The 27981-nt window shown below is 42.6% G+C and overlaps 3 protein-coding genes across 8 annotated transcripts; 2 read left to right on the plus strand and 1 right to left on the minus strand.

The window, feature by feature from the left end:
- Positions 1 to 3529, minus strand: LOC131125202 (prostaglandin reductase 1-like). Its single transcript, XM_058066503.1, has 9 exons — positions 3387 to 3529; positions 2861 to 2987; positions 2652 to 2697; positions 2532 to 2591; positions 2166 to 2333; positions 1828 to 2101; positions 1647 to 1752; positions 628 to 746; positions 1 to 537 (listed from the first exon to the last, which is right to left on the minus strand). The coding sequence occupies exons 2-9, from the start codon at positions 2964 to 2966 to the stop codon at positions 427 to 429; spliced, it is 990 nt and encodes a 329-aa protein (XP_057922486.1). The 5' UTR covers positions 2967 to 2987; positions 3387 to 3529; the 3' UTR covers positions 1 to 426.
- poln (polymerase (DNA directed) nu) lies at positions 2846 to 27981 on the plus strand. Of its 6 annotated transcripts, none has more exons than XM_058066496.1 (28): positions 2846 to 3617; positions 7171 to 7286; positions 7390 to 7468; positions 7535 to 7668; positions 8588 to 8631; positions 9163 to 9195; positions 9565 to 10059; positions 10133 to 10299; positions 10368 to 10480; positions 10561 to 10697; positions 11403 to 11462; positions 11544 to 11604; positions 11879 to 11943; positions 13324 to 13407; positions 13484 to 13579; positions 13666 to 13722; positions 13808 to 13864; positions 13932 to 13997; positions 15867 to 15924; positions 17066 to 17143; positions 18013 to 18124; positions 20922 to 21004; positions 22576 to 22707; positions 25089 to 25199; positions 25296 to 25374; positions 25609 to 25676; positions 26805 to 26866; positions 26931 to 27981. In XM_058066496.1, exons 2-28 carry the CDS (start codon positions 7193 to 7195, stop codon positions 27015 to 27017), a joined length of 2712 nt encoding a protein of 903 aa, XP_057922479.1. In that variant the 5' UTR covers positions 2846 to 3617; positions 7171 to 7192; the 3' UTR covers positions 27018 to 27981. The 6 variants fall into 6 exon arrangements, with proteins under 6 accessions (XP_057922479.1, XP_057922478.1, XP_057922480.1 ...); XM_058066495.1 differs by having other exon boundaries at positions 10130 to 10299; positions 26931 to 27979; XM_058066497.1 differs by lacking the exon at positions 9163 to 9195 and having other exon boundaries at positions 10130 to 10299; positions 26931 to 27977.
- On the plus strand, positions 3562 to 7048 carry haus3 (HAUS augmin-like complex, subunit 3). The gene is made up of 5 exons (XM_058066501.1): positions 3562 to 4856; positions 4935 to 5144; positions 5230 to 5462; positions 5576 to 5855; positions 6665 to 7048. The coding sequence occupies exons 1-5, from the start codon at positions 3912 to 3914 to the stop codon at positions 6890 to 6892; spliced, it is 1896 nt and encodes a 631-aa protein (XP_057922484.1). The 5' UTR covers positions 3562 to 3911; the 3' UTR covers positions 6893 to 7048.

Here is a 27981-nt window from a genome sequence, read left to right on the forward strand (position 1 = left end):
TATAGTTTAAGAAGTTCAAACTCATTCATAGTGGACATATTAAAAACATTTTTTTATTGATTTTCATGCATTATATCAAGAATTAACACAGCACAAGGTGGTTGTGCTGCTTCACACAGCTGTACCTGGCCACAATAGTAGATGAACGGCATCTCTTGTTACCACGGTGACAATGCTCTCATCGCCACAGCCCACTGAAATTCAAATCAGCCTCAAATTACAGGCTTGTCTATTTCCAGATCAAACACAAGTTCCACTAAGCCAGGGGCCTTCATCTTTCATCATGTAAAGACAGCCTAGCAGTATGAGAGGCAATAATTGAAGACAATAAATGACAAAAGACCTGGGGGTTATGTTGACATCATGTTGGTTAGTAGTCGTTGCTTAAACAATGATTAATACTGTCAATCGTTCCTGGGTTCCACATTAGACTGCCACAATCGCCTTTCCGGTGTTTTCTCCTTGCAGCATCCCCATAAAAGCAGCCGGCATGTTTTCGAATCCCTTTGTGATGTGCTCCCGATTCTGCAGCTTGCCCTGTCAAGAGGACCAGCATAGAACAACTAAATAACCCAAAATACTAACAGCAGTAATGTGGACCCACATCTTTTCAACATGTGGACAAACCTCTTTCAGCCATCCCATCAGCCTCCTGAGGGACTCTGGATGTTTTGTATTCCATCTGCTTTGCATGAAACCCTCCATCTTGAGCTGCTTGAAAATCATGGTCATGTGTGGAAATGGGCCTAACAAGACAAACATCATTAAACCATTAGGATGTTTTTTTATTTAACTTATAGGTACCTGTGTAGGTTGCACAATGCACAAGGGGACAGACAAGAAGCTGTTCATTGTTGTGTGTGTGCAAATAAGGACAATGTTGTGCGGTAAATGAGAACTGGCCTTCTTACACGGTGCTGTGATTGATGAGTACATTTTCTGAGCTACAAGCCCGGCATTTAATTCTTGACTCGATGCGCTGACTAGTATATGTGCTGTTTTAAGTCACAGGATTTAAAGTAATTAAGGTGTGAATAATTGCAAATGTTGCCTTCATTAATTTAGCATAAGCTGCCCTCCCACTGTGGTTGAGAGGGCAAGGTGAGGAGCGGTAGAAGCTGCATGTGGTCAGCACACAGCAACCTGAACTGCAAAAAAAACCCCACACAATATATCCTGTACCATTTTGCAATGCAACTCACGTTTGCATGTATTTACAGTACTTATGCAGCCAATCAATTCATTACAGCTTACTGTCGCTAGTTTTGTTACTATGGCCTCTGAAAAGTTGCAAAATCCAGACTTTTGGTGAGTCTGTTTCCAGATTGTCCAGGCTGCATTGGAACCCTGACTTATAATATAGAGCTATTGTAGTTTTGTCGTTAGCCCACCTGATTTTTCAATGAGAAAAAGACAAACTATATAATTTTTGTTTTGAAAAGCCTTGACAGGGTCATGGGGGAGAGAGAGAGGGAACTAAAACAATCTAAAAAAATAAGCATTACATGCAAGTCAAAGTCTTTCCACTGTTAGTAGCACAATGTTGCCCTCTACTGGAAAGAAAGGAGGCAAACGTGTAAAAAGGTGACCCCCCCCCACACACACACCAGCAGCACATTCTCATGAAATGATTGCACAGCGCGTACCTGTCTGCGGCTGGGTGTCATTGTATGTGGATATACTTCCACACACAGCTATTCTTCCAAAATCGTTCATCTGTGATAGGGCCACACTTGAGAAGGGGCCTCCCACCTTAAGTGAACGCTCAAAATTAGGACAAGTAGGGAAAACTGTATGTATATATATGTATTTTTTTTTTCAGCTTACATTTTCAAAAAAGCAATCGTATCCTTCCGGAGCAGCCTTCCTCAGAGCCTCTTCCAAGGAGGCCACCGTTTTGTAGTTGAAGGCCTCGTCAAAGCCCAGCTCTTTGAGGAAAGCCACCTTGGCATCAGACCCCGCCGAGCCCACCACTTTGCAGCCTTTAATCTTTGCAATCTGTCCGACCACAGAGCCCACCGCCCCCGCTGCTGCGTTCACCAGCAGGGTCTCGCCCGCCTTCAGTCCTAAGACTTCTTCGATTCCATACAGAGCTGTCAGCCTGGAGAGAGCGGGTAAGAACAACATGATTATGATGTTTGGAAATGAACATCTAGCTTCCTTACCCAGGCATGCCGATCATGCCCAGAGCCAGGGACAGTGAGACATCCTTAGGCCAGTCAGGCATGACGGGGGTGAGGTCGGAACCATCAGAGATCGTATGGCTTCTCCATCCACTACGGCCAACCACATGCACCCCAGCTGGAAACGCTGCATTTTTGCTTTGGATCACTCTACGGGTAAACAAAAAAAAAACGTTATAAGGAGTTCATTGGAAACATCCGCCACAGTGACGGATCAAAGGCGTTCTAGTTCCATCTCAATGAGTCAGCCACAAACATTTGGGATTGTTTGTTTCCAGAGTCAGTGTAAATTAACAACATGTGCTAGCTGTGCTCTCCTCCACTCGCATAACTTTTTGTGTTCCTTACTTTGCGACTTGAGTTCCGATCATTACATCTCCTTCTTTCATGCGGACGCGGCTGAAGGGCCTAAGGAAACAAACAAAATGTTAGTACGCTTGTAACACAGACTTCTTACTTTGCACCCACCTCATGTAAGGGTCGACACTCAGAAACAATGCTTCCAAAAGCACCTCTGAAAATACAAATGTAGAAACAGTTTAATAATACAGTTGACAGACTTGAAAAAAAAAAAACCCAATCTATATATATATATATATATATATATATATATATATATATATATATATATATATATATATATATATATATATGTGTGTGTGTATATGAAGTCACACCTCCATCTTTAGGCTCTGGGAGCTCCTCCACTTGGAGCTGAAAGTTGCTTTCCTTGGGGAAGCCTTCAAAATGTTTGGTAAGGATCCACCTCTTAGCTTGAACCATGATTCCACTTTTGACTCAGCACTAAAGAGCATAACACAAATAAACTGTATCCAACACAAATTTGTTCAGCAATGCATGCCAATGTAAAACCAAAAGGTTTGTCAGTTGCGGGGGATTTCATGCTACATAACGTTACATAATAATTGCAGCATACTGATAATTGCCATGGTGGAGGAAATCCTGAAAGGAGAATGCATGTTTTCATCATCTTGCACAAACAAACACGCCTGCTTGCATACGGATTGTGTGGAAAATGTCGTCTACCACAATATATTTATTTATAAAAGTGAGTTTAGCGGGTGCTTTAAAAATACAGTATTAATACCATGGATTTCACACTGCAAACGTACTACCACTCCAACAAGTCACAAATAAACATGATCATTCTGTTTTTTTCATACGCTATTCTTTTTTTCTTACCTTTTACTTCTGTCGGCGGATGGTGGTAGCAGTTATAAAGTTTAAATCCAGGACTGGGGCGCTTTTGTGGCAAAAAGAAGGGGCGGAAGACAAAATGTTCAAACCGCATCTGATTGGTTGAAAAGGTTTTGCGTCATCATCTCCGGCCCCAGTCCTTGTATGATGACGTAGTAGGTTTGAAGTTGGGCGCGGGCTAAGCGGTTGACGTGAGTTGCTAAGCTAGTGGAAGCGGTGAGTGGAAACGTCATAGTTGTTTTTATGATAAGTATTTTATATGTAAAAGCATAACCACTGTTTAAATGTCAGGAGAAATATGAGTTTGCAGGGTTTTAGGACAGAACATTTGAGTATACTGTTTTCCTAGTATAAATGTATTTGTGTTATCCAGTCAGAGCAACACAAATGTACTCGTTTCGTGGTGTATGGCATTTGGACATATGCTATCATATCGTACTGAAAAAGAGTGTGTTTCCATTTTAGAAAAAAACAATTAAACAAGGCTAATAGGTAAGCAACATCAGCACCATGTTAAACGGTCGTCAGTTTGTGGAGGCTATGGGCCGTCTGGGTTACCCTGATGCATCCTCACTGAAGGCCCACGATTTCGACTGGCTGTTCAACTGTTCCCCGGAAAACCTCCACTTTTTGCGTTTTGTGTGTCGGTCACTAAACCGGGCTAATGTGCTGACTCTGGAGGAAGCGCGTGATTTTCAGGAGCTCAGCAAGTCTGGCAGACCCATTCTGGATGAAGCAGCCTTGGGGGAGGTTCTGAAAACCATCGGACCATCTGAGGAGAACAGTGCAACATCCATGTTTGCAGCAGAGACGGGTGTTGCCTTAGAAGACTTGGAACTAGAGCTCCGGGAACTGAAAAAGGAGAAAGAGCTGAAACAACAGCGTTATAGGAAGCTGCAGGTCGCGGCCACTTCTCGAGCAGACATTGACTTTCGACTCATCGCCGAATCCGAAAGTGCTGCATCCAAGCTAACTGAGGTCAAAGCTTTTCTTGGAGCTGAGAATGCAGACACCAACACCGTGTTACAAAGCCTCACGGATGAGGTGAACCGGCTTGCATCTCACCTTTCTGTTCAACCGGAAGCCAAGCACAGAGAGAAAAGAGAGTCTTTTAGCAGAAGGCCCACAGCTCTTCTGTCTCAGCTCTCCTTGGATCCATTTCTGCACCAAGAAGAGCTCAACACCAAAACACTCTCTGCCTTCACCCGGAGGCACTTCTTCACAGGCATTTCGGACATCGTCGAGACTTCTTGTTCCTTTCAGCTGTTGGACCTCAGCTCTTGTGAAAGTGGAGAAAAAGAGAACGAACAGAGCGTTGTGGATCAAAGGAGAACACAGATGGCCAGACTTCAGTGGTCTCACATTGTGGCCCAACATCAACTAATACAAACCACTGCAGAGGAGAAAAGCATCAAGGCCGGCATAGACTGGCTTGCTGAGAAGTCCTCTTGCAAGGTAAACACACCGGTGTATTTGATCTCATGATGCATTCACTTATAACATGGGCCTTTCTTTTGCCTTTTACGCAACCAGAGCATCTCCAACTCTTCCTTGCTTCAAGTTCGCGAGGTGGTGTCGAGGAAAGAGCTGCAAGTTGTGGAGGCGGAACTCGAAGCTCTGCTCCACGGGCCGGTGCCTGCTGCACTTCGGGAGTCAGCACGGCTGCTTAATGTGCCTGTTGTGAAGGGAGACCTGGCCCTGCAACTGGCCAGGCAGAACTACATCACATCCAGACAAGATCAAGTGTGTATACCCCAGTTGCTTTTTTCTTGAATTTTAGTGGAGGAAATTAACGGAAAACGTCAAATCCTTGTCTTCATCCAACAAGGTACGCGATGTCCTGCTACGTCAGAAGGCCTCCTTTGACATCGTTCTTCTGGCCCAGGAAGTGGAGCTGAGGAACTGGAAGGCATGTCTGAAGCATCTTAGTGATATGAGCAGCCGACTTGTTGAGGAAGGTGAAGCGGTGTCCCTCCGAATGCAGACTCTGGGGAATTCTGAGCTGGCAGTGAACACAAGGCCAAGTCATATCATCAGCTGTAAGGACGCTGCAGTGAGCAGGTAGTAGGATTATATGATTTTCATCAATGTAGTTTACCAGTTTTCCCTCCATGACACAGCAATGGCAGGCATTTGATTTCTTGCCGTCTCACTTGTCCAAACACTTTGCACAGACTTCTTCGTATCCTGGATTCAACCCAGGGGGCAGCAGAGCCTTTCCAATCATTCGAAGCACTGGACAAGGCTGCTTGTGACCTAGCAAACAGCCTCCAAGTGTCTCGTGATGCGCTTGCAGCTGCCAGCTGGGAGCAGAACTACTCTGTGGCACAACTGGAAGGCCACTGTGAGGCCCTTCATAGGGCCATGTACACAGAGTTCCAGCAGCTGGTCTTAGGTCCACATGCATGTTCTATGGCCATCACTGACCAAGAAATGCTCTGTCCCAATTTACAGGTGGGTTGGATTTCATTTGTTATGCACACCACCATCTTCATCATCTCTATCAAAGACAATATAATTTGACTCGAAGCCCTTGTTTTTTTCAACAGAAATATTACATTTAAATCAAAAAGCATCAAATCCATAAGAAATATGGCATCTTGTCTCAAGCACTGTTTGGCCACAAAACAGGACTACTAAACAGGACAGGACAGGACAGGAAACAACTATATTTCATCCAAGTCTTCAAAATGGCTCCCCTTGATAATAAATTGATCAACAGTCCAATCCAAAAATACAACACTTGATTTAAGAAAAAGGGGGTAATTGCTACACCTGGCCACACAAACATACTTGGCTCAAAAACAGGTTCAACACTTGGTTGAACAAACACGACAGTTTATGAAAAAATACAGTACTAGGCACTGAAAATGTTCTATTTTGTCCAAAAATATTATACTTAACTTCAAACAACCAGATTATACCATGAAAATCCAGACCCGCTATATTTTGTTGCAAAAAAGGCATTGTGTAAAAGTTTCACACTTAGCTATACTGTCCCATAAATATACAATAGTTGATTCAAAATATAGTAAACTTTGCCCAAAAATGTTATAGTTTCCCAAGAAACTGCTGACAGCACAAACTACAGTATTTCTACTTCTACTACCAGGAACGGGTGGCACTATGTGGTTTGTCGTGAAACCACACACTGCCACCAACTAAAGATGCACACTTTACAGCTATGGGTTGGACGTTATTTGACAAAACATGATCTTGAGTATAAATGTCATTGAGTGTAATTTCTCTTCCTCTGGCCGCAGGAGATGACCAAAAAACTTGCAGGTGCAGAGTCACAGCTGCATAGTTTGCAACAGGTCATGCAAGAAATCATGAGTCAGGTGAAAGCCAAACGCTCCCAGCTTGAGCGCAACTCCCTCCTCAGACAGGAGAGGGTTCTCTACATCTATTTCCACTTAGACGCCAGACTACTGCGGAAAGTAGTGGAGGATCTGGAGAACAAAATGAAACTGAGGAGTGGACAGCAATAGTGACATCTGCAAGGATGAACCTTTTTGTGTTTGTTTTGCTTTGAATATTGTTATGATGCTTGGTGGGTTTTTTTTTTTGTTTGTTTTGGCTGTAGTTTCCGAGCTTTCTTGTATTGTCTTTTTTGGCATATGTCATCTAATCAATAAAGTACAACATTTCTAAGCATTCTCATGTGTAAATTATTGAAGAGCTTTTTCTATGTTATTATAGTTTAAGATTGTGTGTGTGTGTGTCTCTTGTCTTCACTGCTGCCTTTGTTTCTTTTGGTTACTGATAGAGAGAAAACTGAATTATTTTCAATGGAGAAACCCAACAGTGGTCAACTTTCCCAGGCGGCCCAAAGGATCCTAGCTGTTCTCCAGGACCAGAGTAGAGCAGCCAGACGTGGACACTGTAAGTCATACACACATACAGTATTTTGGGTGTGTAATCATAGTCGCTGAGTTTGGTCTGTTTTAATGAAAGTGAGTGTTTTTTGTCTCTTGTTGTTTGTCAGCTGGGAGGTATCCTAGCAACCAGAGGGCGGCGTGTGCTCCCAGCACCAAAAATGAGGAAGCAAGGATGGATGGATGCTGGTAAATTACATAATATTTTTTTATCTTTTGTGTTGTGTATAAACAGGTGTCTCGTCTCTCTCACAGCTCCACAAGTACCCTCCTCATTATCCCTCCTCCAAAAGATGAGAGCTTGGATACTTTATTCCCCAGTTCTTGTCGCAATGTGGATCCCACTCTCAAACTAAGCTTTGGGAGTATTCACAACGCATGTACTGCAGGTTTGGAGGCAAATACTGGATGAATGATGCATAAATGATCAACAAGGAGAGACACACGTTTGTGTACAGAGAACGGATCAAATGTGCAAAAAGAAGAGGTCCAAATTAAAAATACAGAACATGACAGTGGAAGTGATAGTTCCACAATGTTACAAGCTCAAAGGGGTGTCAAAGGTGTTCAGATAAATGTCCCAGCTGGACCACTGGTGGCCTGTAGACATGATTTTGACAAGTTGCATCACGATACAGGTAAACACCCACATATAGATAATTATTTCTATTTATGTCACTTCATTATATAGTTTTGACAAATTCAGTAAAATGTGTGTTGTGCTAGTAATATGCAGCATTGGCCGTTAGAGGGCGACACACTAATACGTAAGTAGTTCACATTTTCAAAGTTTACAGCCCCTCAAAAACAGCTGATGTCTACTGCAGATACGTATGTTTCGTTTTTGACATGTTCTTTTATATTGTTTAAAGTTTAGTTCTCTACTTTACAATAATGGTATTTCAAAATAGCACATTTTAGACCTGTAAATATCACACCAAACTGACACCATGATAGGTTTGCCTCGGGTTAGAGGCAGAATCTCATGCCTATTTGCCTCATGGTTTCAACTGCATGAAAAGCCATATTTAGAAGGTCACAAAGAGGTTTCCTATATTCTATTTATATAGAAGGAATCCTACTTTGAGGAAATACACTTATCACGGTCACATCTGGCATGGATGAACTGTGATAAATGAGGGATAACTCTGTGTGTTTGTATCTGTATATAACCTTAGCAAGATTTTATGGAATGTGCTGACCTTGTCCTGCTACTGCGGACACTCACACACATGCTTATGTAACCTTGTTGCTTCATTGGTTCCAGGCATGTCTGTAAAGTCATGATATTACCTCCTCTTCTTGCAGAATGCCCTGTGCCAATGCCGCTGCATGGGAATGCCCAGCAGCAAGTGAGTATCTGTGAAAAAGCTTGTTGTGTTTAGTACTTAGTTGATGGCTGCTATGGAGAGGTTTAGGGTTCAAAGACAATAGTGTCTTGCAGCAGAAGGGAATGCAAAGATGGTGATGGAAATGCAGCTACAATCAGAAGTGGACTCAAGGCTGTTGACCATTTCAGAATTATCTATGTGGATTTTGACATTATTCAGACAATGACACTTCAATGTAAGGTTGTCCGATATAAATGGTACACAATAGAAAGTATACACATTTGGCCTACAACAGACGTGTACATCATTGATGTAATGTAGTGTGCTATATCTAATGTGGCTATTATCATCATCACTTGAGGAATAGCTAAACATGCAACACCGAGCAACCATGCTAACCGGCAAGCTAGTGTGAACATAAAGTAGCAAAACAACAGATGAATAAATGCTTGGTATTCTTGGTATATTTTGTACAGTTGCCGAGAGTTTCAGCTAAAATGAAAGGAAAGGTATACAGAACTGTGGTGATATCAGCCATGTTTTTTGGTCTAGACGCTGAGGGAAAGACAAGAAGCAGAACTGGAGGTAGCAGAGATGAGAATGCTGAGTTTCTCATTGGGAGTGACCAGGATGGATAGGATCAGGAACGAGTACATCAGAGGGACATTACATGTTAGAGGCCAGACTGAGATGGTTTGGACATGTCCACAGGAGAGATAGTGAATGCATTGGTAGAAGGATGCTGCCTCACAGCTAGGAGACCCGAGTTCAATCCCACCCTCGGTCATTTCTGTGTGGGGTTTGCATGTTCTCCCCGTGCATGCGTGGGTTTTCTCCGGGTACTCCGGTTTCCTCCCACATTCCAAAAACATGCTAGGTTAATTGGCGACTCCAAATTGTCCATAGGTGTGAATGTGAATGTTTGTCTGTCTATATGTTTTTTCTCTTGTGTAGGTTGACACTGGAAGCAGCACAGCCATGTCTCGCCTTCCAAACATGTCATTGCAAGACTCCAAAGCCCTAGATGGACAACAATGCAGCAGTCAGCCTTCATCCCAGAATCCAGTTTTGCCTGTCTCCTTGAAGAGGACGCTTGAGTTGCTTCACAATGAAATCCCTACCCCCAAAATCTGCCGGCGTATGCCCCCTTCCTCTCAGCATCCAGCAACGTCATCCATGGAAGCATCAACAAACCACTTGCGTAAACCGCCACAGAAGACAACTGGTCTGTGTGCTCTGCAACAAAAACATCGGGTCAATGACTGTGCTCCTAACAACTCAAAACCAGGCTGGCTGGCCACTATCTTGACCTCGGAACCTAAAGTGAAGGATGCAGAGACGCTGAAACTAGATGAGAAAAGACAAATGTTTGAGATGGTTCGGCAGGCTCGTGCACTACTGCTGACCATGGTGTACCGAGATGGGAGCACTCAGTTACACTCAGGGCCTGTAAGTTGATATATGACATGTTATACTGTATTTACCGCATGGATACATTCATGCTGGGTCTTCTGCACAGAAGGTCACTCTGCCAGTGTGCGGCCTCCTCCTACTTCTTAAGAATGATCTGGACAGCAGCAAACAGCAGGACTCACTCAGCCACAAAGACCTACTGCTCTACCTAAAAATGGACAGCACCCCGACATGGGCCCAACAACATGCGGACCACATGCACAGGACTTTCACCAGGTGATGTTTGCATGCCTCCTCGTCTCTGTGTTACATTTTTGTTTAAAAAAAATATTTGTGCGCCACAGAGACCTGCTGCTACAGGTGCTGTCTCGATCCCGAGTGGCTGTGTGCTACAAAGCCAAGGATATGCTTTGCATGGCTCTGCAGCTGTACAGACAGGACATAAGCTGGAAACAAGGCAAAGCATGCCAATATGATACCATGCCTTTATGTATCATAATACCATTTGTTACCCTGAATGACCTGTGTTTGGCCTAGTGTCAGGTTGGCATATCCAGGACCCTCAAGTGTCAGGGTGGCTCCTGGACCCTGCAGATCCTTGCTCCACCTACCAGGACCTTCTTAACAAACATTTAAGGGCATCACATTCAGCACCTGCCCAGAGTATTGCACAGGTAAGTTTCACTGACTTACATGAAAAGCTTATCAATTCCAGAAGAATATAGCGAGCAGAAACATCTCCAGGGGAAGGATCATCTCCAAGTGCCATATGACAAATGTCATATGTGACATGTGACAGCTGACAAGAAGACATGCCAGAATATGCACAAATGCTATGAACTGATTGTGGTACACGCATGAAACATAATGTGACGTGCATGCATGTGCAATTAGGCGCATGCCACAATGGGGCCTGTTGACACATGATGTGTCGCAGTGCTACACACAGCAATTACTATACAGTATATTCTGTGATGAGACGTTCATATCATCAAACGACATGACACCACTATTTCTGAGATTCTAGTGTTTTTAGTAGCCTTTGTGGTTGTGTATGCAGCATTGCGCAACTTACAAAGTAAATGACCATATTTCTGGCATTTTTATTGCATATTTGCCAACATGTGCCCATTCTGCTGATTGCAAAAAAAAGGTAGTCAAATGCAATAACTGCAACATTTATGCTACTGTAATGTTTCTAATGTCTTTTCCTTTTTAAAGAGAAATACATGAATGACTTACTAAGTACAGTTGTCATCACTACTAATAAGGGGCATGCTGAGAATTACACATTTTTTTACGTTTTTACTGCTTTCTTATCAGAGTGCATGCTGGCAATTAAGGACATTGGCACAATGTAGTCATTCTCTGTTTTCCAGGTCGTCTCTGACCTCTGCTCCCTCTACTGGCTCAACGTGGAGCTGTGTTCTAAACTCCAGGTTAGAACTGGATTGTTTCTACCTTGTACATTCTATCTATTTCACACACATCCCACTCATTTACTGCATGTGTGTGTCCAGAGCCGTGGTCTTTGGAAGCTGTACTCAGACGTGGAGCTGAACATGATTCCTGTTCTGGCAGGTGACTTCTCCATTGGTTTCTCAGGAGGGGTACAATGACAGAGTTTCTCATTTCTGTCCTTCAAGGTGCAATTTACTGGTTTAATTACCGGTACTAGACTTCAGAGTGCTCTAAAATCAAGTATTAAGCACACACAAGAAGTACCTCACCAAGCACCTACAGTATGTGCCACCCCCATCCTAAGTCATTGTACCCCAAACAGTACACTGGTGATAATCTATAAACTTTATAGCATAATTAAAACACTGATGATGATCTGCTTGTGTTGTTTCAGCAATGGAGAGCTATCACATTCATGTGGACAAAGAAGTTATTAAGAAAATGTCACGCCTGCTGGGGGTAAGCAAAGATGTAGAGTGCTGTGTGTGTGTGTGTGTGTGTGTGTGTGTGTGTGTGTGTGTGTGTGTGTGTGTGTGTGTATACACACACAATTTCAGTGTCCAAAGCATAACAATTATGTAAAAAATACCGTATTTTCCACATATTAAGGTGCACAATGCGACTTATAATGCGGTGCGCATTATGTGTGCACTGAGTTACAAAGTCTGTAAAAATGTGCTACTTCAGCAAGCACTCTGCTTTATTGACTTTATTGACTGGCAGACCATTTCCCACCGTCACAGGGACGTATGTATATGTACGCTGGCAATGATAAACCAATCACAGAACAATACGTAATACGTAAACCCCCCATAGGGAGTCTGTCAACAGGGACTCACTCCTCACTGAGCCGAGTTCTGGTCAGATTTTGGTGCTGAGGAAAGTAGTTCCAAGTAGTTGCTGGGGACAAAGAGTTTGGCTCCTAAAAAGTATAATACATTTGCTTCACAAAAACGGCTACTCTAAAAAAAAATCAGACCTCACAAATTGCTCAGCATTATTTTCTCTGCCGTCGTATCACTTTTACACACACATTTTACACACTGGGGATTTACAACCAAATATATTTTAAACATTTTGATAAAAATATGTTGAACTCTTACAATGGATATTTATTCACTATTATATGCTAGCAATGGTAGATATAACAAAAAATGGTACAAACGATAATTTAAAATCAAGATTATCAAGAGGCAGGGTAAACCCTGGACTGGTCGCCAGTCAATCGCAGGGCACATATAGACAAACATACATGCTCTATTGACAATTTAGAATCACCAATTAACCTAACATGCATTATTTTTGGAATGTGGGAGGAAACCGGAGTATCCTGAGAAAACTATAGTGTCAGTCTTTATCAGAAACAAACCCGCTTACATCCTCTCGTAAGATGTTGTTTTGTTGTGAGTCTATAAATGGAATGAAAAGTATTTTCTTCCAAGTGCGTGTGTGCGTGTGTGTGTGTGTTAGTATCAATGTCTGCCTCGGCCAACATGCACACAGCAAGTGCTGAGTCGGGTGTGTTTGCATGAGCTTTACCGTCAAGGTCACCTCTCCTCCTTCCAAGGCTGCATCTTTGTGTGTGTGTGTGTGTGTGTGTGTGTGTGTGGTTTCCACTACTGAGGGGCTTGTATTTAATATTGATGACACAGTCTGGCACTTCCTTTAGGGCGATAAAAAGAACATATTTTACCATTTGGGCACTGCCAGCTCTATCTTGTTTCACCACCAGTCGATTCTCCTCCTCTCATGATTATCTGTCAAATGTGTTCTATAGGTGTTCTATATGTTGCTGCCACTCAGGCTGTATTGTTTTTTAATTGTATTTGTCTTCATCAGGCAAAGATGAAGCAGTTGGAGCAAGAGGCCCATCGAGCTGCTGGACAGATGTTCCTCATTACCAGCAACACTCAGCTGAGAACCGTCTGTATCCTAACATATATATCAGGTGTGTGTGTATGTGTGGATTACATATATTTTTTCCCCATCAACTTAAAAGGTTCTGTTTGAAAAGCTGCGTCTTCATGAGCGCTGTAAAAACAAGAGGCTTCCCAGAACTCTCAGCACACAGCAGCAATCCACATCGGAAGCCACAGTACAACACATACAAAACACACTTTCTACGTAAAATGCCACTGTAATATAACATGTTTTCTTGACTATCTTCTCTCTGTGATACAGCTGCTGCAGCTTCAGGATCTGCATCCTCTGCCAAAGATTATTTTAGAATACAGACAGGTGTGTCCCCATCCTTGCCTCAATATGACTATGTACATATTTTACTTAAATTTCACAGTAAATATTGTCTACATTGTTCCCCTAGGTCCACAAAACCAAATCTACTTATGTTGATGGGATCCTTTCAAGCATGATGGGAAAGGTGAGCTGTTATAATGAGGTGCATCTCAAATAAGAACAAAATAAGTCAATTGTCAACTTTCCCTCAGGACTACATTTCTTCCACATGGTCGCAGACCTGTGCGGTGACAGGCAGAATCTCCTCAAAGCACCCAGTAAGCACCAGCCTCACACCACCAAAGCACCGTGTCCTACTTGCACTTGGTTGTATTTCTTTTCAACCCGGAAATAGTTGTATGCACTGAATCCAGTTGATCCATCCATGATGTTGAACCAAGCATTTTTACAATTACATAATCCAGCATGTCTAAAATTATTATTGAATCCTACCCTTTCTGCATGAGTACCTGGATAAGCCCACGCATACACGGGGAGAACATGCAAACTCCACACTAAGCTGCCCAATTGGAGTTTTGAACCCTCAGTCTTCTGTGTGAGGCCAACATGCTAACACTCCTCCACAATGTGACCTCATAATGCCTTATTATTAAATAATAAAATTCATAATCCGGATAGTGACAAGTTTGGACAATTCCAGTATGTGCAGTTTTTTTGGCTGACCAATCCGGAAGCAGAATCCTGTCTTACGTAAACCCTGGTGGGTGCACAAGTTCACTTCAATTCACTCTCAATTTCAAATGAGGAGTGTTGCAGAGCTGGTAGCTTTCATCTGCGTCGAGCTCAATTGAGGTAAATCCTGTCAGTGTGTTACAAAAGGGCTGCCGAGGCTATTCTCTGCAGAGGAAAAATGAAAAATCCCCAGTTTGATCTGTTTTTATCTCCTGGAAGTCAAAAGGAATCTTTCAGGATGGAAAAAAACGCAGTATTGTTTTGCTGTTAAAGCAATGTTTGGTCTTTGTCCAACAAGAGTACCAGCAGGCATCCCTGGATTCAAAGAGGCAGCAACTGATGGCTGCTCTGGGACGTAGTGCCCCAAGCCTCAGGCACCTGACTGTATTTGATGGCTAGCTAAGCTGCGAGTGTTGCATCCTTGCACCAGTCAGTGCGGCTAGAGCTCGGTGTGTGTGTTTTTTTTTTTTTTTTTTTTTTTACTGCAGTGTGAAGTGAATCAGGATGTGTGTGTTTTATTTGTGCATATGTTCCGTGATGAGTCGGTAATTGGTACACAGTGACTGAGTTACCTCACATAACTCCCATGAGCATCAATTCTGCTCCATCTGTTGAACAAGCGAGCCAGTCAACTTTACATTCATCCAATTTATTTATTTATTTTTTTACCCCTCCTGCACTGATTCATGCTTTTTTTCATGATTCACACTCTCAGCTCACACTTTAAACTCCACAGGCGTGTTTGTGTGTGCCCATACTGTTGTGCTGTATATCCTTTCCTCTGTCCACACCCTGCCTCTGCAGTCCTTTTTTTACAGCCCTCCCTCGCCTCTGTCACTCCCTCCCTATTGCTGCTGAATAATAAATAAGTGATGGAAGCAGAGTATTTCCCCCCACTACTCTTCTATCTGGATGACACAAAAGTACACTCACTCTAGGGGTCAAACCCACCGCATACTGACCTTGCAGGAATGGAAACGGTTTCATCCATGCATATGCTTTCTTCATCAGCATCCTTCTTGTATTCTCTCTCTCTCGCTCTCTTTCTCACACGCACACACATTCTTCTGACACATTCTCCCGAGGATGTATGCAGGGAGATTATCACCGATTGAAATGGAACTGCTGAGTTTCCTTTTTTCTTACATTAGAGAGTGTGTAATGTGACTGATCACTTTGCTGTTTAGCTTCCTCTGCAAGAAAATAACAGCCCATGTAACTGTGTGTGTCTATTTCAGCATTTTCTCTGATTACTCTGTGGCTTGATGCAACACGAGCTAATGATGAGACCATCACTGATCCTATTTTAAGACGAGAATCTCTTGAGTGTTCTAATTAAAATATGCCCAGGGTCGTATAGTATATATGTTGCTTAAAGGTGTGAATTCAATGCGTCAGGTAAATTAATAGCGCTCTGATGTTTTTATATTTACTATTTGTTTCCTCCGAACTAGAACTTCCAGGCCCTCCCAAGACAGCCGCTGAGGATCAGCAAGAGACAATACATACACGGTAAGGTGCACAATGCTTAAAACTCAGAATCTGCTGCTTTTTTTTATGCATAGTTTTCAGCTACAACAACTGGGCCAACTGAGAGATGAAATTATTTTCAGTATACACATGGGGATAGGGGAAATGAATTGACTAATTTGTGGATGAATTAAAGTTCAAATAATTCCCCTGATCTGTTGCCAGGACTGGACCACATTGACGAGCTGTCACTATAGCTGGCAGTACTGGCCACACTCAGCTCTTTTGCTCTTTGTAGTGATTCATAGGCGCTAACATCAGCACCTCTGCTCTCCACAGAGAGCTCCTTGTCATCAAATCCTCCTCTCCATCAGCATCCATCCCTCTGTCACGTCAGCCTTCTTGGGCTGTGTCAGCACAGACGGATGATGTTTTGTAGCATGTCATTACCCTTTTTTCTAATATTTAGCATCTCCCGCTCAGACTGACATATGCATACTGAGCCAGATGTAGTGTCCACTTACATGATGTTCAAACATGTACGTATGTGTCCCTGAACACCAAACAGGAGGAGACTAGCATTTCCCTTACCTGTTTGCACCAATTTTGAGAGATGTGGTCAGGCTTCAAGTTTACCATTTTCATGACATGAAGGAAAAACCTTTCTTGTGGACACGATACCATCTCAGACCCACTCCATGTATACGCCCCCCAACAAACAGGCTTTGCTAAACATCTTAAATCCAGCCATCAGCCAGTTACAGATGTGGGTCAGCTCTAAGTTTGATCATTTTTTTGTTTTTTCAGTGAACTGGCAAACCTAGCATGGTGTTGCTGTTTCAACTGTAATGTTAGCATTGTAGCTCACTTTTAGCTAATCTCCAAGAGAAATGCTAGTGTCCTGTCGCACTCCTTAATGTTATGTTGTTGTGATATTTGACATCTATTATGTTGGACAAGTACAGAGTTACAGTATACATTTACAAAGTGCACTGTACCATAGGCATAGACTAACACGCCGCAAAATGCACTTTCAAAACGGTCTAAATTCCATCATTAAGGCTACATTTTGGACAACACATTTCCAGAAAATTTGTGGGAACTCTGAGACTTATTTAAAATCTGTTTCAAAACATGGGACCTTTGACAATGGAATTTAAGGGGTCGTGTTTGTTCTTCACAGGAAATGAGGAAGAGGTGGTGACTGTTCATCCTCGGGCCATGTTCATTCCTCAAGACGGCTGGACCTTTGTTGCTGCAGGTAGAGCCAACATACTTGCTGTGAGATACAACAGGGAGGCAGTGACAGTGTGTCGCACGCTTACATAAGTAGGGTTACAAAGAGGACAGAACACACACACACGGTAGAGTTTCACTACCCACTTTGCACCAGCAGGCCAACACATGCCCACACAAGCATGCTCACACATGCTGAAGAGTCAGAGGCCATGTTGCCATGGAAACAACAATGGCCTTGACTGGCCATTCTCTCGCCACGTCCTTCACAAACTTGTGTGTGATGGAACTATCCCTTGCCATTGTCCCGAGGAGAAGTTCAACTTGGAGGCACGTCAACCGATATTAATGGTGTGAGAGAAATGGTTTGTCACAACATAAACACTCACTAACTAGTTTGTTCCTTGAGATCTCCTGCATGTTTGATAGTGTTATTCAATTAATTCCAATACTGACAATTAAAACGGGATCTTATTATCTTTTTAAAGGCACAATTTATGATGCATCTTTTGTTTTGTACCCCATGAGTGCACCTGATGATTGTCGATAGTTAGTGATATAAAAATTCTCATCATTATCGTTTGTACATTATTATAGTCTATTCCGCTTGCAGGAACACCCCAGAACACATACATCCTCCAATATGTTCTATGAGCCTGTCGGCCATTCTTGGAGGAAATTTGATCTGACTCATAAAACATTAATGGGATGATATCTTTAGAAAGAGCTTGTCTCCTCATCACTTTATTCCCGTCCTCATCCTCTTTTTGTATTTCATCTCAACAGACTATATTTGGTTGTGATGGTTTTGTGTGTGATTAATGAAAATGTATCTTTGAGCATTGTTGAAATACTGTACATAAAATGGTAAATTAACCGGGGCCATCTTTTCAGACTTCTGCCAAGTCGAGCTGCGACTCCTGGCGCACTTCTCCTCTGACCCTGAGCTACTCCGCATCTTTATCAATCCTGGTGCCGACATCTTTGCCATGCTGGCCTCTCAGTGGTGCGTCTACCTCTCTCTCTCACACACACACACACACACACACAAAGTTTCTCTTATCTGAAACGGTCAAACTTAGCAACCCCCGTTGCCATGACGACCACGCTAACTGCATCACTTGCCCTCTGTCCTCCATGGGCGGGACACCCCTGAGCTAGTGTGCTTTTTGAAGTATTTTGGTGCGATTGTGCTGTCTGTATGTGCGTGGGTGCACGTGTGTGTAAGTGCTTGCAGTGCACTCACGTTTAGACATTAACAGCACCAGTGTGTCTTCCAAGTGATCTCACTTTTCATAAATGGACCGATATCACCGCATATCCCTTGTGATGACTCCTTTTCTCCCTCTCTCCTTTTCTTGATTACTACCCACAAGTGCCCTCATCTTTTCCCCGTCATCCTCTAATCCCCTCTGTCATTCTGAAAACACTGGCTCCAGCCAGGGTGTTAAAAAAATATATAGGATTAATGTGTGTGGGAGCGAGAGGGAAAAAGTCAAGTTAAGCCTGTGGGGCCGAATTGGTTCCTGTCCACCATCATTTAGAAAGTCACTTATCTTCTAAAGACCAAAAATTGTACATGTAAGTTGAAAGTGGGATAAATGGATGTTTGCAACAGCTTACTCAAGTCTAAATGCTGCTTGTTTGGAAATAAGCTAATATTAGGCAAACCATGCCTGCAAGTTTCTTGAAAAACACAGAATTTTGTTGTAGATTAAATAAAGGTGGGGAATCTTTGTCTTCTTTAATAAGTGGCTTTTTACTTATCAGAGTAAAAACAGCGCTCACAATGAACTTACCAGCTCCATATGAAGTGCATGCATGTTAATATTCCACATACCATTGCCACACATGGCATCTTAGCGAAAGACCTTCAAAAAAACATTACACAGCAACGTAATAGGTACTGTAGATCACAACAGACGAGACACTACCATAAATAATGCAGAATATCCAACAACCAAGTGAGCTCTAAACATATAACTCACTAGCCACTTAAAACAACAGTACAGCAAAGCACGCTGGGAAACAGGAAGTGCTTTTTTACAAACCATACAGAGTGGACATCGCCACCATAGTGGATGTGGCAAGGCTGCGGCATCTACTAAGATGATGTTTTTGTGCTGAACTGTCTCCCAAACATGTTAGTGCATGTGTGAATATATAAACGAGTGGCATTAACTTCAATGACGCTTAATGAAAGTAAAATAAGAACTTTATTGATCGCACACAGTAGTAAGAATTCACATTACATCAGTGCCTTTGACTGAAAATAAATAAAGTCTTTCCAAAAATAACATAACACATGTACACATAAAACACATGTATTGTTATATAAAATATGTAATAGATGAACTACTATGATCTACTCAGAGATGGTAGGAGTAGCCAGTAGTACTGTTACTTTACAACGATTTTACTCAAGAAAAAAAGTTGCACATCTGTATCAGTTGATTTCTGAATCAGAAGTTGAGAGTTGGACTCTATCAGCACAAAAAATATGTAATATAGGGCACAAAAATATCGGACATCCCTAAAAAAAAATGAAAAGTACATTTAAAAAAAAAATAATACATTTCTCACCATTTGAAATTAAATGTCCTATTAAGATCAGTTAGAAGTACCAAAAAATTGTATCCAAAGTTTACATATGTTTTCTTAGTATTTGGTAGCATTGCCTTTAAACTGCATGACTTGGGTTTTTGGGTAGCCTTCCACAAGCTCCCCACAGTAGTTTGCTGGAATTCAGGCCCATCTATTCTGACAAAACTAGTGTAGCTTTGACAAGTTTCTTGGTCGCCTTGCTTGCACACTGTTTTCAAATCTGTGGGTCTTTGTCATGGCCTTCAAAACCTTGACTTTGTTCTTTTTAAACCACCGTAAGACTAATCCTAGGGTCATACATTGTCTATTTGGTAAATTGTAGCCGTTTGCAGCCAATCTTGGAATTTCAATAATAATTCCATACATATAATGTTCTTTCTTCATGGTGCCATCTATTTTATGAAGTGAAGCACTTCCTCCTGCAGCAAAACATGATGCTGCCACCCCCATACTTCACAGTTGGGATGATGTTGTGAAGTTTACAAGTGTGCTTCTTTTTCCTTCAAATGTAACAATGGTTATTACGGCCAAACGGTTCCACTTTAGTTATCACACTTTTGCTTTTGGATCATGACATTTTGATCGTAGAGTATCATTTTAGCCCCCACGTCAGTACAAGACACATTTGACCGTGGATAACAACACACCAGCTTCAACTATCATCTTCACAAGGTCTTTAGTTTTGACCTGAGGTTGATATGTTCATCTCTGGGAAACAGAACCCTTTTTTTTCCCTGAACATTACGGTGCCTGGACATTCCCATGTTGTTTATATTTGCCAATAAGTGTTTTAACACATGAATGTGGCACCTTGAAGCATCTGGAAATTACATTTACAAATTAAGGATGAACCAGACTTGTGTAGATAGTGTGGCATTAAAATACATGCACAGATGTGCCTCCAACTAACTAACTCAGATATTGTCAGTTAACCTATGAAAAGCTTCCAAAGCCATGTTATCATCATGTGGGCTTTCCCTCATTGATTAAAGACATTGTCATCTGTGGTAAGCTTTGAAGAAAGTAAAGTTAAAAAACGTCATTATTGCAGAATTTAGCAATTATAAATAATTTTGGTAATGCTACCTGACCTAAAACAGGAAAAGTTCAGTCTGATTTAATTTCTGAGTGAGGAAACAGTACATGACAACTGTATGTTTAAAGTGAGATTCATTTAAGTTTTTTTATTTTTTATCCAGGAAGGGGGTGACGGAGCAAGAGGTGACCTCAGAGGACCGGGAACACGCCAAACACATTGTGTACTCGCTTGTCTATGGAGCAGGTCAGTATGAACTCACAACACCAATCAACAGAAGCTGTCCAGATATGCAAATAAACATACAGTAGTCCAGATGTTGTTGAAAAAAACAGACCAGGGTAGATTAAAAAGAAAAGATGAATGTGTAACGCGCCCTTGTGACCTGTAGAAAAGCTTCTGTGTGTGTCACTTGTGATATATTTCCCACACATGCTTTTTCTCGTCAGTGCACATGGACTTTTTTGATGAGCAACATACGGTACACTGTAACGTGTAGGTCAGTGACACGGCATGGCCACATTGATGTTTGTATGTGTCCTTTTCCAGCTTGAGGTGGTGCAAATGTGGGCCACATGAAACCACATTCAGGTTACTGCAGCTGGGTGAAGGTTTGTGGAAAAATCGGTTAAAATGCGCTGAAAAATACTCACGTGCCGGTGTTATTCATCGATGCGTCCATGTGTACATGTTTACATTGTGCTTTCATTTGTTTGGAGGAGAAACAGAGCTTTAATGGCCATCCGCTACTCTTCATCAGGTTTTACTGCCTGGCGGGACCACTTAAAATACTTACTCTAGATTTACAGCTTTTTTCCATAGGGTCATGAAGGCACCATAATGGTGTTTTCATAAAAAGCATACCATATTATTGGAATTTAAATGCTTTATTGGTTTAATAAAACCCTTTCCATTGACCCTATACCGTAGCATATGACAGAAATGCAAAAAAAGCTGATGCTCTTCAAGTATATGATTGAGTGATAAATAAATAAACACGGTCCATTCATTAATGAAGCAGACAAGTGGTTTAATGGTTAAAATGGCAAGTGTGACCAGAGAGAGACTGGGAATTGTAAATCACTTGTGGGAAAAATATATAGACTTAGGGAAGAGAGGAAGAGCCAATATAGGGGAAAAGGGGAGCGGTGGCGAGTGGGTGGGGCTGAGCGTGGAAAAAGGAGGGAAATGCAAAGACAAATGGAGGGAGCTCCTCATCAGCATAGACAGCCAGCCCCTGGTGGAGGGATGTGTTGCCGTGGATACGGAATACTAAGATGAAGCTTTCTTTGCCAGACAATAATCAGGCCATGCAGGGAGGAGGGGCAGAGCTGGGCTACATACACACGTATACACACAAACACACTCACACACACACAAATAGGTCAACAAGAAAGTCAGGTGATTAAGAAAAACTTGTGTGTCTCTCGTTTTAATTACATGTTAACCTTTTGTAGGAGAGGGACATAAAGAGTTCCGCTCCTAAAGGTAAAGCCCGATTAACCAAGAAAGGCCATACAGGATTGGCGTGTGTGTGTGTGAGAGGAAGACAGGGGAACATTGGTAACCCTCCCCTAAAATGACCTAATTTGACAAGAATGTAGTGCTTCCAACACACACACACACACACTCTCAGTATAGCCATACATCCAGACTTCTGTCCTAGAGTGTGGTATACAACACACACATTGCTACTACAGTTTATAGACACACAGTACAGTATTGAACATACAGTATATGAATTGTAAATACAATCATTAAACAGTCCAAGATTTAGGATGCAAGGTGAACTTGTCCTCTGTGGTGTCTCCCTGTAGGTCGTGAGCGCCTGTCCACCATCTTGGGTGTGAGCATGGAGCAGGCCATTCAATTCCAAAACGCCTTCCTCCAGACTTATGGAGAAGTACAATCCTTTATCCAGACCACCATCCAGCAGAGCCACAAACAAGGTACAGTATGTCTTCAAAAATAAGCCTGTTCCCCAATGCAGCGGTCCCTAACTTTTTGGAGTCCACTTACCGGCTCGAGTAATCTCACGTGATTGACATTTCATTAAGGAACATTACGTGGTTATATTTGTACCATTCAGCAAGGCCGAAAAGGAGTAGAAAGGCGGGGGCTTATTTAATGATACTTCTTCTCTGTGTTTATTACTGATAATACTGATAGTTCACGCCATGTATTTTACATGTTGACACTTGGAAGACTTTGTGTGCTATATTTCTGTGGTCTGGTTTGGCCTTTCCCACAGACCTGATTGTTTATATTGCTTGAATTTGCATTTTCTACCAACGCGACTTTTTCTTATATATGTTATGTTGCATGTGTGTATGCGCATGCATTGGCAGGAGTAAGATAAACAGCAGCTGGTCAATACCTGGCTCACTCAGACTATTTATATTGGACCTGAACTGCCAACACAGCACACCTGAGACTTGAACACACTGAGTTTGTACTTAACACCTTGACAAGTCGATCTTCCAACCACAGCCCCATTTGAAATACACTCTTATTACTCTCTATCTTATCTTTCCTATCTTAAAATGTGTATCCTCTTTTTATGCACCTCTGCTTCCCTCAATTCATCACAGGAATTAAAATTGATTAAACACCCCCCCACTTGTAATATATACTGGCTGGGATGAGACATCACATTGGATTTACTAGGTGTTTTATCTCTCCCTGTGTGGGAGATTCATACGAGCAGGGGCTTCTCTTACGCGTCCGAGTTGAAATATAGCATCCAACGTGGTAATATTTTGTTGTGCAACTGTCAGGTAGAAGAGCCTGATGAAGACACCCTGCGCAGGCAGCTATCATTTGTTGGAAATGTATTACTAAGTGCATAATGGAGGCATACAGTCAAAATGTAAAAATATCCAATACAATTGTCGCTGTCTGTTAGGGCTCTTGATTCTCATGAGTTGTATTGTGTGCTACTGTGTGTGTGTGTGTGTGTGTGTGTGTGTGTGTGTACGGCCGATGCCATTTGATGCTGAAATGATGCGACGCCACCTCTCAGAGCAAGACTCCGGTTATACAACAGCTCATCACTGCTCGAGGGATGAATAACTTACCTTCACTTCTGAAGGATGCCTCCATTAAAATGATCCTCCATTAAAAGACCAGAAAGCACTCACCATATATTAAAGGTCCCATATTACTATAGTATTTTTCAACATATGCTTGCAGGTTTCACAACAGTGTGTTCAAAGTGTAGCCTTCATGCGGGAATTTAGACAGCTTAAATATGCTTTTTAATAAGCCGTAATGGGAACATAGCATTTTATATGTCTCTAGTGTTCATGCTAACAAGCTGTGTTTGTCCACCTCACTGCAGCAGCGTGTACGTCTCCAAGAAGCGCTATTGTACACGGTTGCCACTTTTACCTATATACTGTAATTCTGCACTTGTCCAACATAACAGACGCCATACATCCCAAACAGGAACAAGATGTATGTGATAAAGATGCTATCCCTCCATGGCTCCAAATTACACTTTTCCGCCCAAAAGAATGTAACACCACTAGGTGGCATATGTTGCCAATAGTCACAATTTAAATTAAATGAGATTTGTCATTGGTCGGAAAGCATTCATGACTGTCCGTGGTGTGCATGCACATACACATACACAAAGGGGAAGGTATCGACAATTTGCAGTAGTGATTGAGCAGGTTGAGGGCGGGATACATTTTTGTCACATCCTTTTAAACAAATTCCATAATATTTTTTTCTCAAAATGCTCGATTTACAGCTCCGACATATGTATCTAACTGAGGGATAGTTGGCAGGCTATTTTAAGATGTGTAGTGAAGCCTGTTAGCGTGTATTTTATGCACACAGATCCGTACATACAGGATGACACACTCTGAGCAAACACATTCCAGCATAATTTACAGTCACACACACTGTAGCAACATTTGTGTTGTGTACTGGGGCCCAGTGCAAAGGTCACGATTGCGGTTAAAAGGTTGCATGCGAGTGTCACGGGTCAGTGGATAGCTTTTGTGTTTGTCTCTCTCTATCTCTTGTGAGCTCATTTCCTACGTATGTGGGCCATTCAGGTTCCATGCCCTGGTTGATTTTCCTCACAGTAAGGGATACTGGAGGGATTTAGCTGTAAAGCCATGCCCATTGTCCAGCCATTGGAATGTACTGCACCGCTGTGTGTGTGTACAAATTGCTGCATACCTGCATGTGATAATGGGATTTTGTGTTTTCTGGATGTCACTTCATATTCTCTGATGATAGAGTACACTCGGGTATTGAAGCTGTATCGAATATAGAAATAAGAATGCTCATATTTAGCTAGTAATTGCATGTGCTTTAGGTTATGTGTGTTCCATCATGGGCCGTCGGCGCATTCTGCATAATATCAACTCTTCAAACTGGGGGATTCGCATGCAGGCAGAGAGGCAGGCGGTCAACTTTGTTCTCCAAGGTGGGAAAAGTAACTGCATCAGCAATCCAAACAAACACATAAACTCAGGATGGGAACATTTTGCTGGACATCATATCATCTGTGACCTGTGTGTAGGATCTGCCGCGGACCTCTGCAAGATGGCCATGATCCGAGTCTTCAACCTGGTCTCCTCCTCCAGTTTACTTTCTGCGAGGTCGTGCCTTTTATCTACCTTATAAACAAATCATATTCTTATCAATTGAAGAAATAGCCTTGTCCTGCCAGACTGCGTAAGCAGTATTCCCGTGTTTACCATCCAATTAAGTGTATAGACTTGTGAAATATCTCCCCTGCTGACTGCACGTAAATGTTCCGCCAATGTATTGGCAGAGAAACAGACCATATCTTGCATTAAAAAAAAATGTTGTGAATGTGTTTGTAAATGCAGGCTCATAGCCCAGCTCCATGATGAATTGCTGTGTGAAGTGGAGGAGTCGCAGGTGCAAGAGTTTGCAGGTAATGCTGATATCCGGATTGCACTGAGATTGGTCCACTATAATAGTAATTTTCCATCCATACATCCATCATCTTCTACCACCGTTTATCGGAGGTGGGGTGGCGGGGGCGGGGGCAGCAGCCTAAGCAGGGAAGCTCCGACTTCCCTCTCCACACCGCCTTCGTCCAGCTCTTCCAGGCGGATCGCAAGACGTGTGCCGGGCCTTTCCCGAGGCCTTCTACCGGTCGGATGTGCCCTGAACACCTCCTCAGGGTGGTGTCCGGGAGGCATCCTGACCAGTTGCCCCAACCATCTCATCTGGCTCTTCTTAATGTGCAGAAGCAACAGTTCTACTCTGAGTTTCTCCCGGATGACAGTGCTTCTCACCTTATCTCTAAGGGAGAGCCCAACCACCGTACCGCAAAAACACATTTCAGCCGCTTGTACCCAAGGGTAGGAACGTAGATAGCTTTGACTTTGTAGGTTAATTTTCACCAATTTGAAGTCTAATTGTGTCCACAATTCTATATTGGACGTATGTTGTCCAAAATCTATTTTCAGTACTAGAATTTACAACAGTCCAAAAGTTCTTTCAGTAAGCCCTACTGGGAACACATGCTTTTGTGTGTCTGTAGCCGGCAATGTGTGTGTCTCCAAGAAGTGCTTTTGTGCACTTTTACATGTACACTGTAATTCTGCACTTGTCCAACGTAATCGATGCCACATATCACATTGTACATACGTAATGTGACAACAAAAGGCATCTATTCTATTATTTTCTATATCACAATGTCAGGACGACGTTCACTAGCATTGCTATGTGAGCTATAGTGGATTACAGTCTACGTCAGCCAACAGCACCATTGTAGCTACATTCACTTACACTTACACTTAAAGCTTCAATGTTTAAAGTTGATAGATGGCAGAGCTCTATTTTAAGATTTGTAGTGAAGCCTGCTCCGTCTAGCTAGGGGTGGCTCAGAGGCAGTGCCATGTCCGTGAGGACGGCAGGTTTTTTTTTTCTTCATGACATCATGAATGGCCGCTACTCAAGTTCCTCAGGCTCTGTAGACATATTATTAAAATGTCACCTTTGCATTAGATACACACTCTGCTTTACAATTCAAGGTGTTAATGTTTGTATGCAGCTCTGGTGAAGAGCACTATGGAGTCCCTTCAGCACATAGACCATCTCGGAATCCATCTCAAAGTGAGTGTAGAGAACAGTGTTGGGATTGTGTTTCAATATTCATACTTGTGTGTGTTCTTTCCAGGTTCCCCTGAAGGTGGCAGTCTCCAGTGGCAAGTCTTGGGGTTCCATGTCTGAGCTTCACATCCCTCCAACTGCTCCTTTCTTCTAGCGCCCGCTTACCATTTTGCTATCTCCTCCTCTTTCACTCTCCATTTTCTTCATCATTCAATATCTTCACAGAATCGCTCCGCCTGTGTGTCTCGCCTCATTCGTCCTGCATCCACATCGCCATGGAAACACGGCAGCTGCGGCTCCTTGCCGCTCACAGTACTTTTTTTTTTCACTTCGTCCGTATCCGGGGGCAACGGCATCAGCTACAGACAGGATTGCGCCAGTTCTTTCTCTACCTCTCTGTCTTCTCCATTTGCACTCTTTCTTGTTGAGACTGTTGCTCTCGCCTCGTTGCCAATTTGGTGAAGATACACGTTGAAAGAGTGATATTTACATATCATATATTTGGACACAAAGCAATTGTTTATTTACTATTGTATGCTTAATAAAGCATGCTTTTCCAACTTTCCATATCTTACATAGACTCTTCAATTGTAGCTCCTCTCCCCCTCCCACACTCTCGGACCCCCTTTGTCTTGTTTCAAGCCCCTCACACACACACACATTCCACAAATAGCCGTACACATGCTCACACACATTTCGCACACACGCCCACGCTTTTCATCCACCATGAATGCGCTCACACAGGCTTGCAGGCACACTGACCGAGTTTCCTTATCCAAGGCTCTCTTTTATACTGTCAATTAAGACCCTTTATGTCCATGCAACCATCACCACACACCCTGTTCTGTTTATTTAAAATGCTGGCTGCTGCTGCTGCTGCTGTTGCTGTAAAACTACTTTCCACCAGTTCCAGGCTTGCCATGTGCGACCATGCTGATGGGCCGGACAGTGTTATGGAAATCTGCTCCTCTATTCTCTCATTGTTCTGTTGGTTTAAGGGTGCGCGGCCTTGCCCCCCTCATCCCCCACCCCCTGCCGAGGGGAGCGTGAGACCGGTATGCGCAAGTTCAAGAGGGGCTCTCTGCATTTATTGTCAAAGTCTGTCCGCAGGTAAAACA

This window comes from Doryrhamphus excisus, chromosome 3 (genome assembly GCF_030265055.1).
Source record: "Doryrhamphus excisus isolate RoL2022-K1 chromosome 3, RoL_Dexc_1.0, whole genome shotgun sequence".
Taxonomy (NCBI): domain Eukaryota; kingdom Metazoa; phylum Chordata; class Actinopteri; order Syngnathiformes; family Syngnathidae; genus Doryrhamphus; species Doryrhamphus excisus.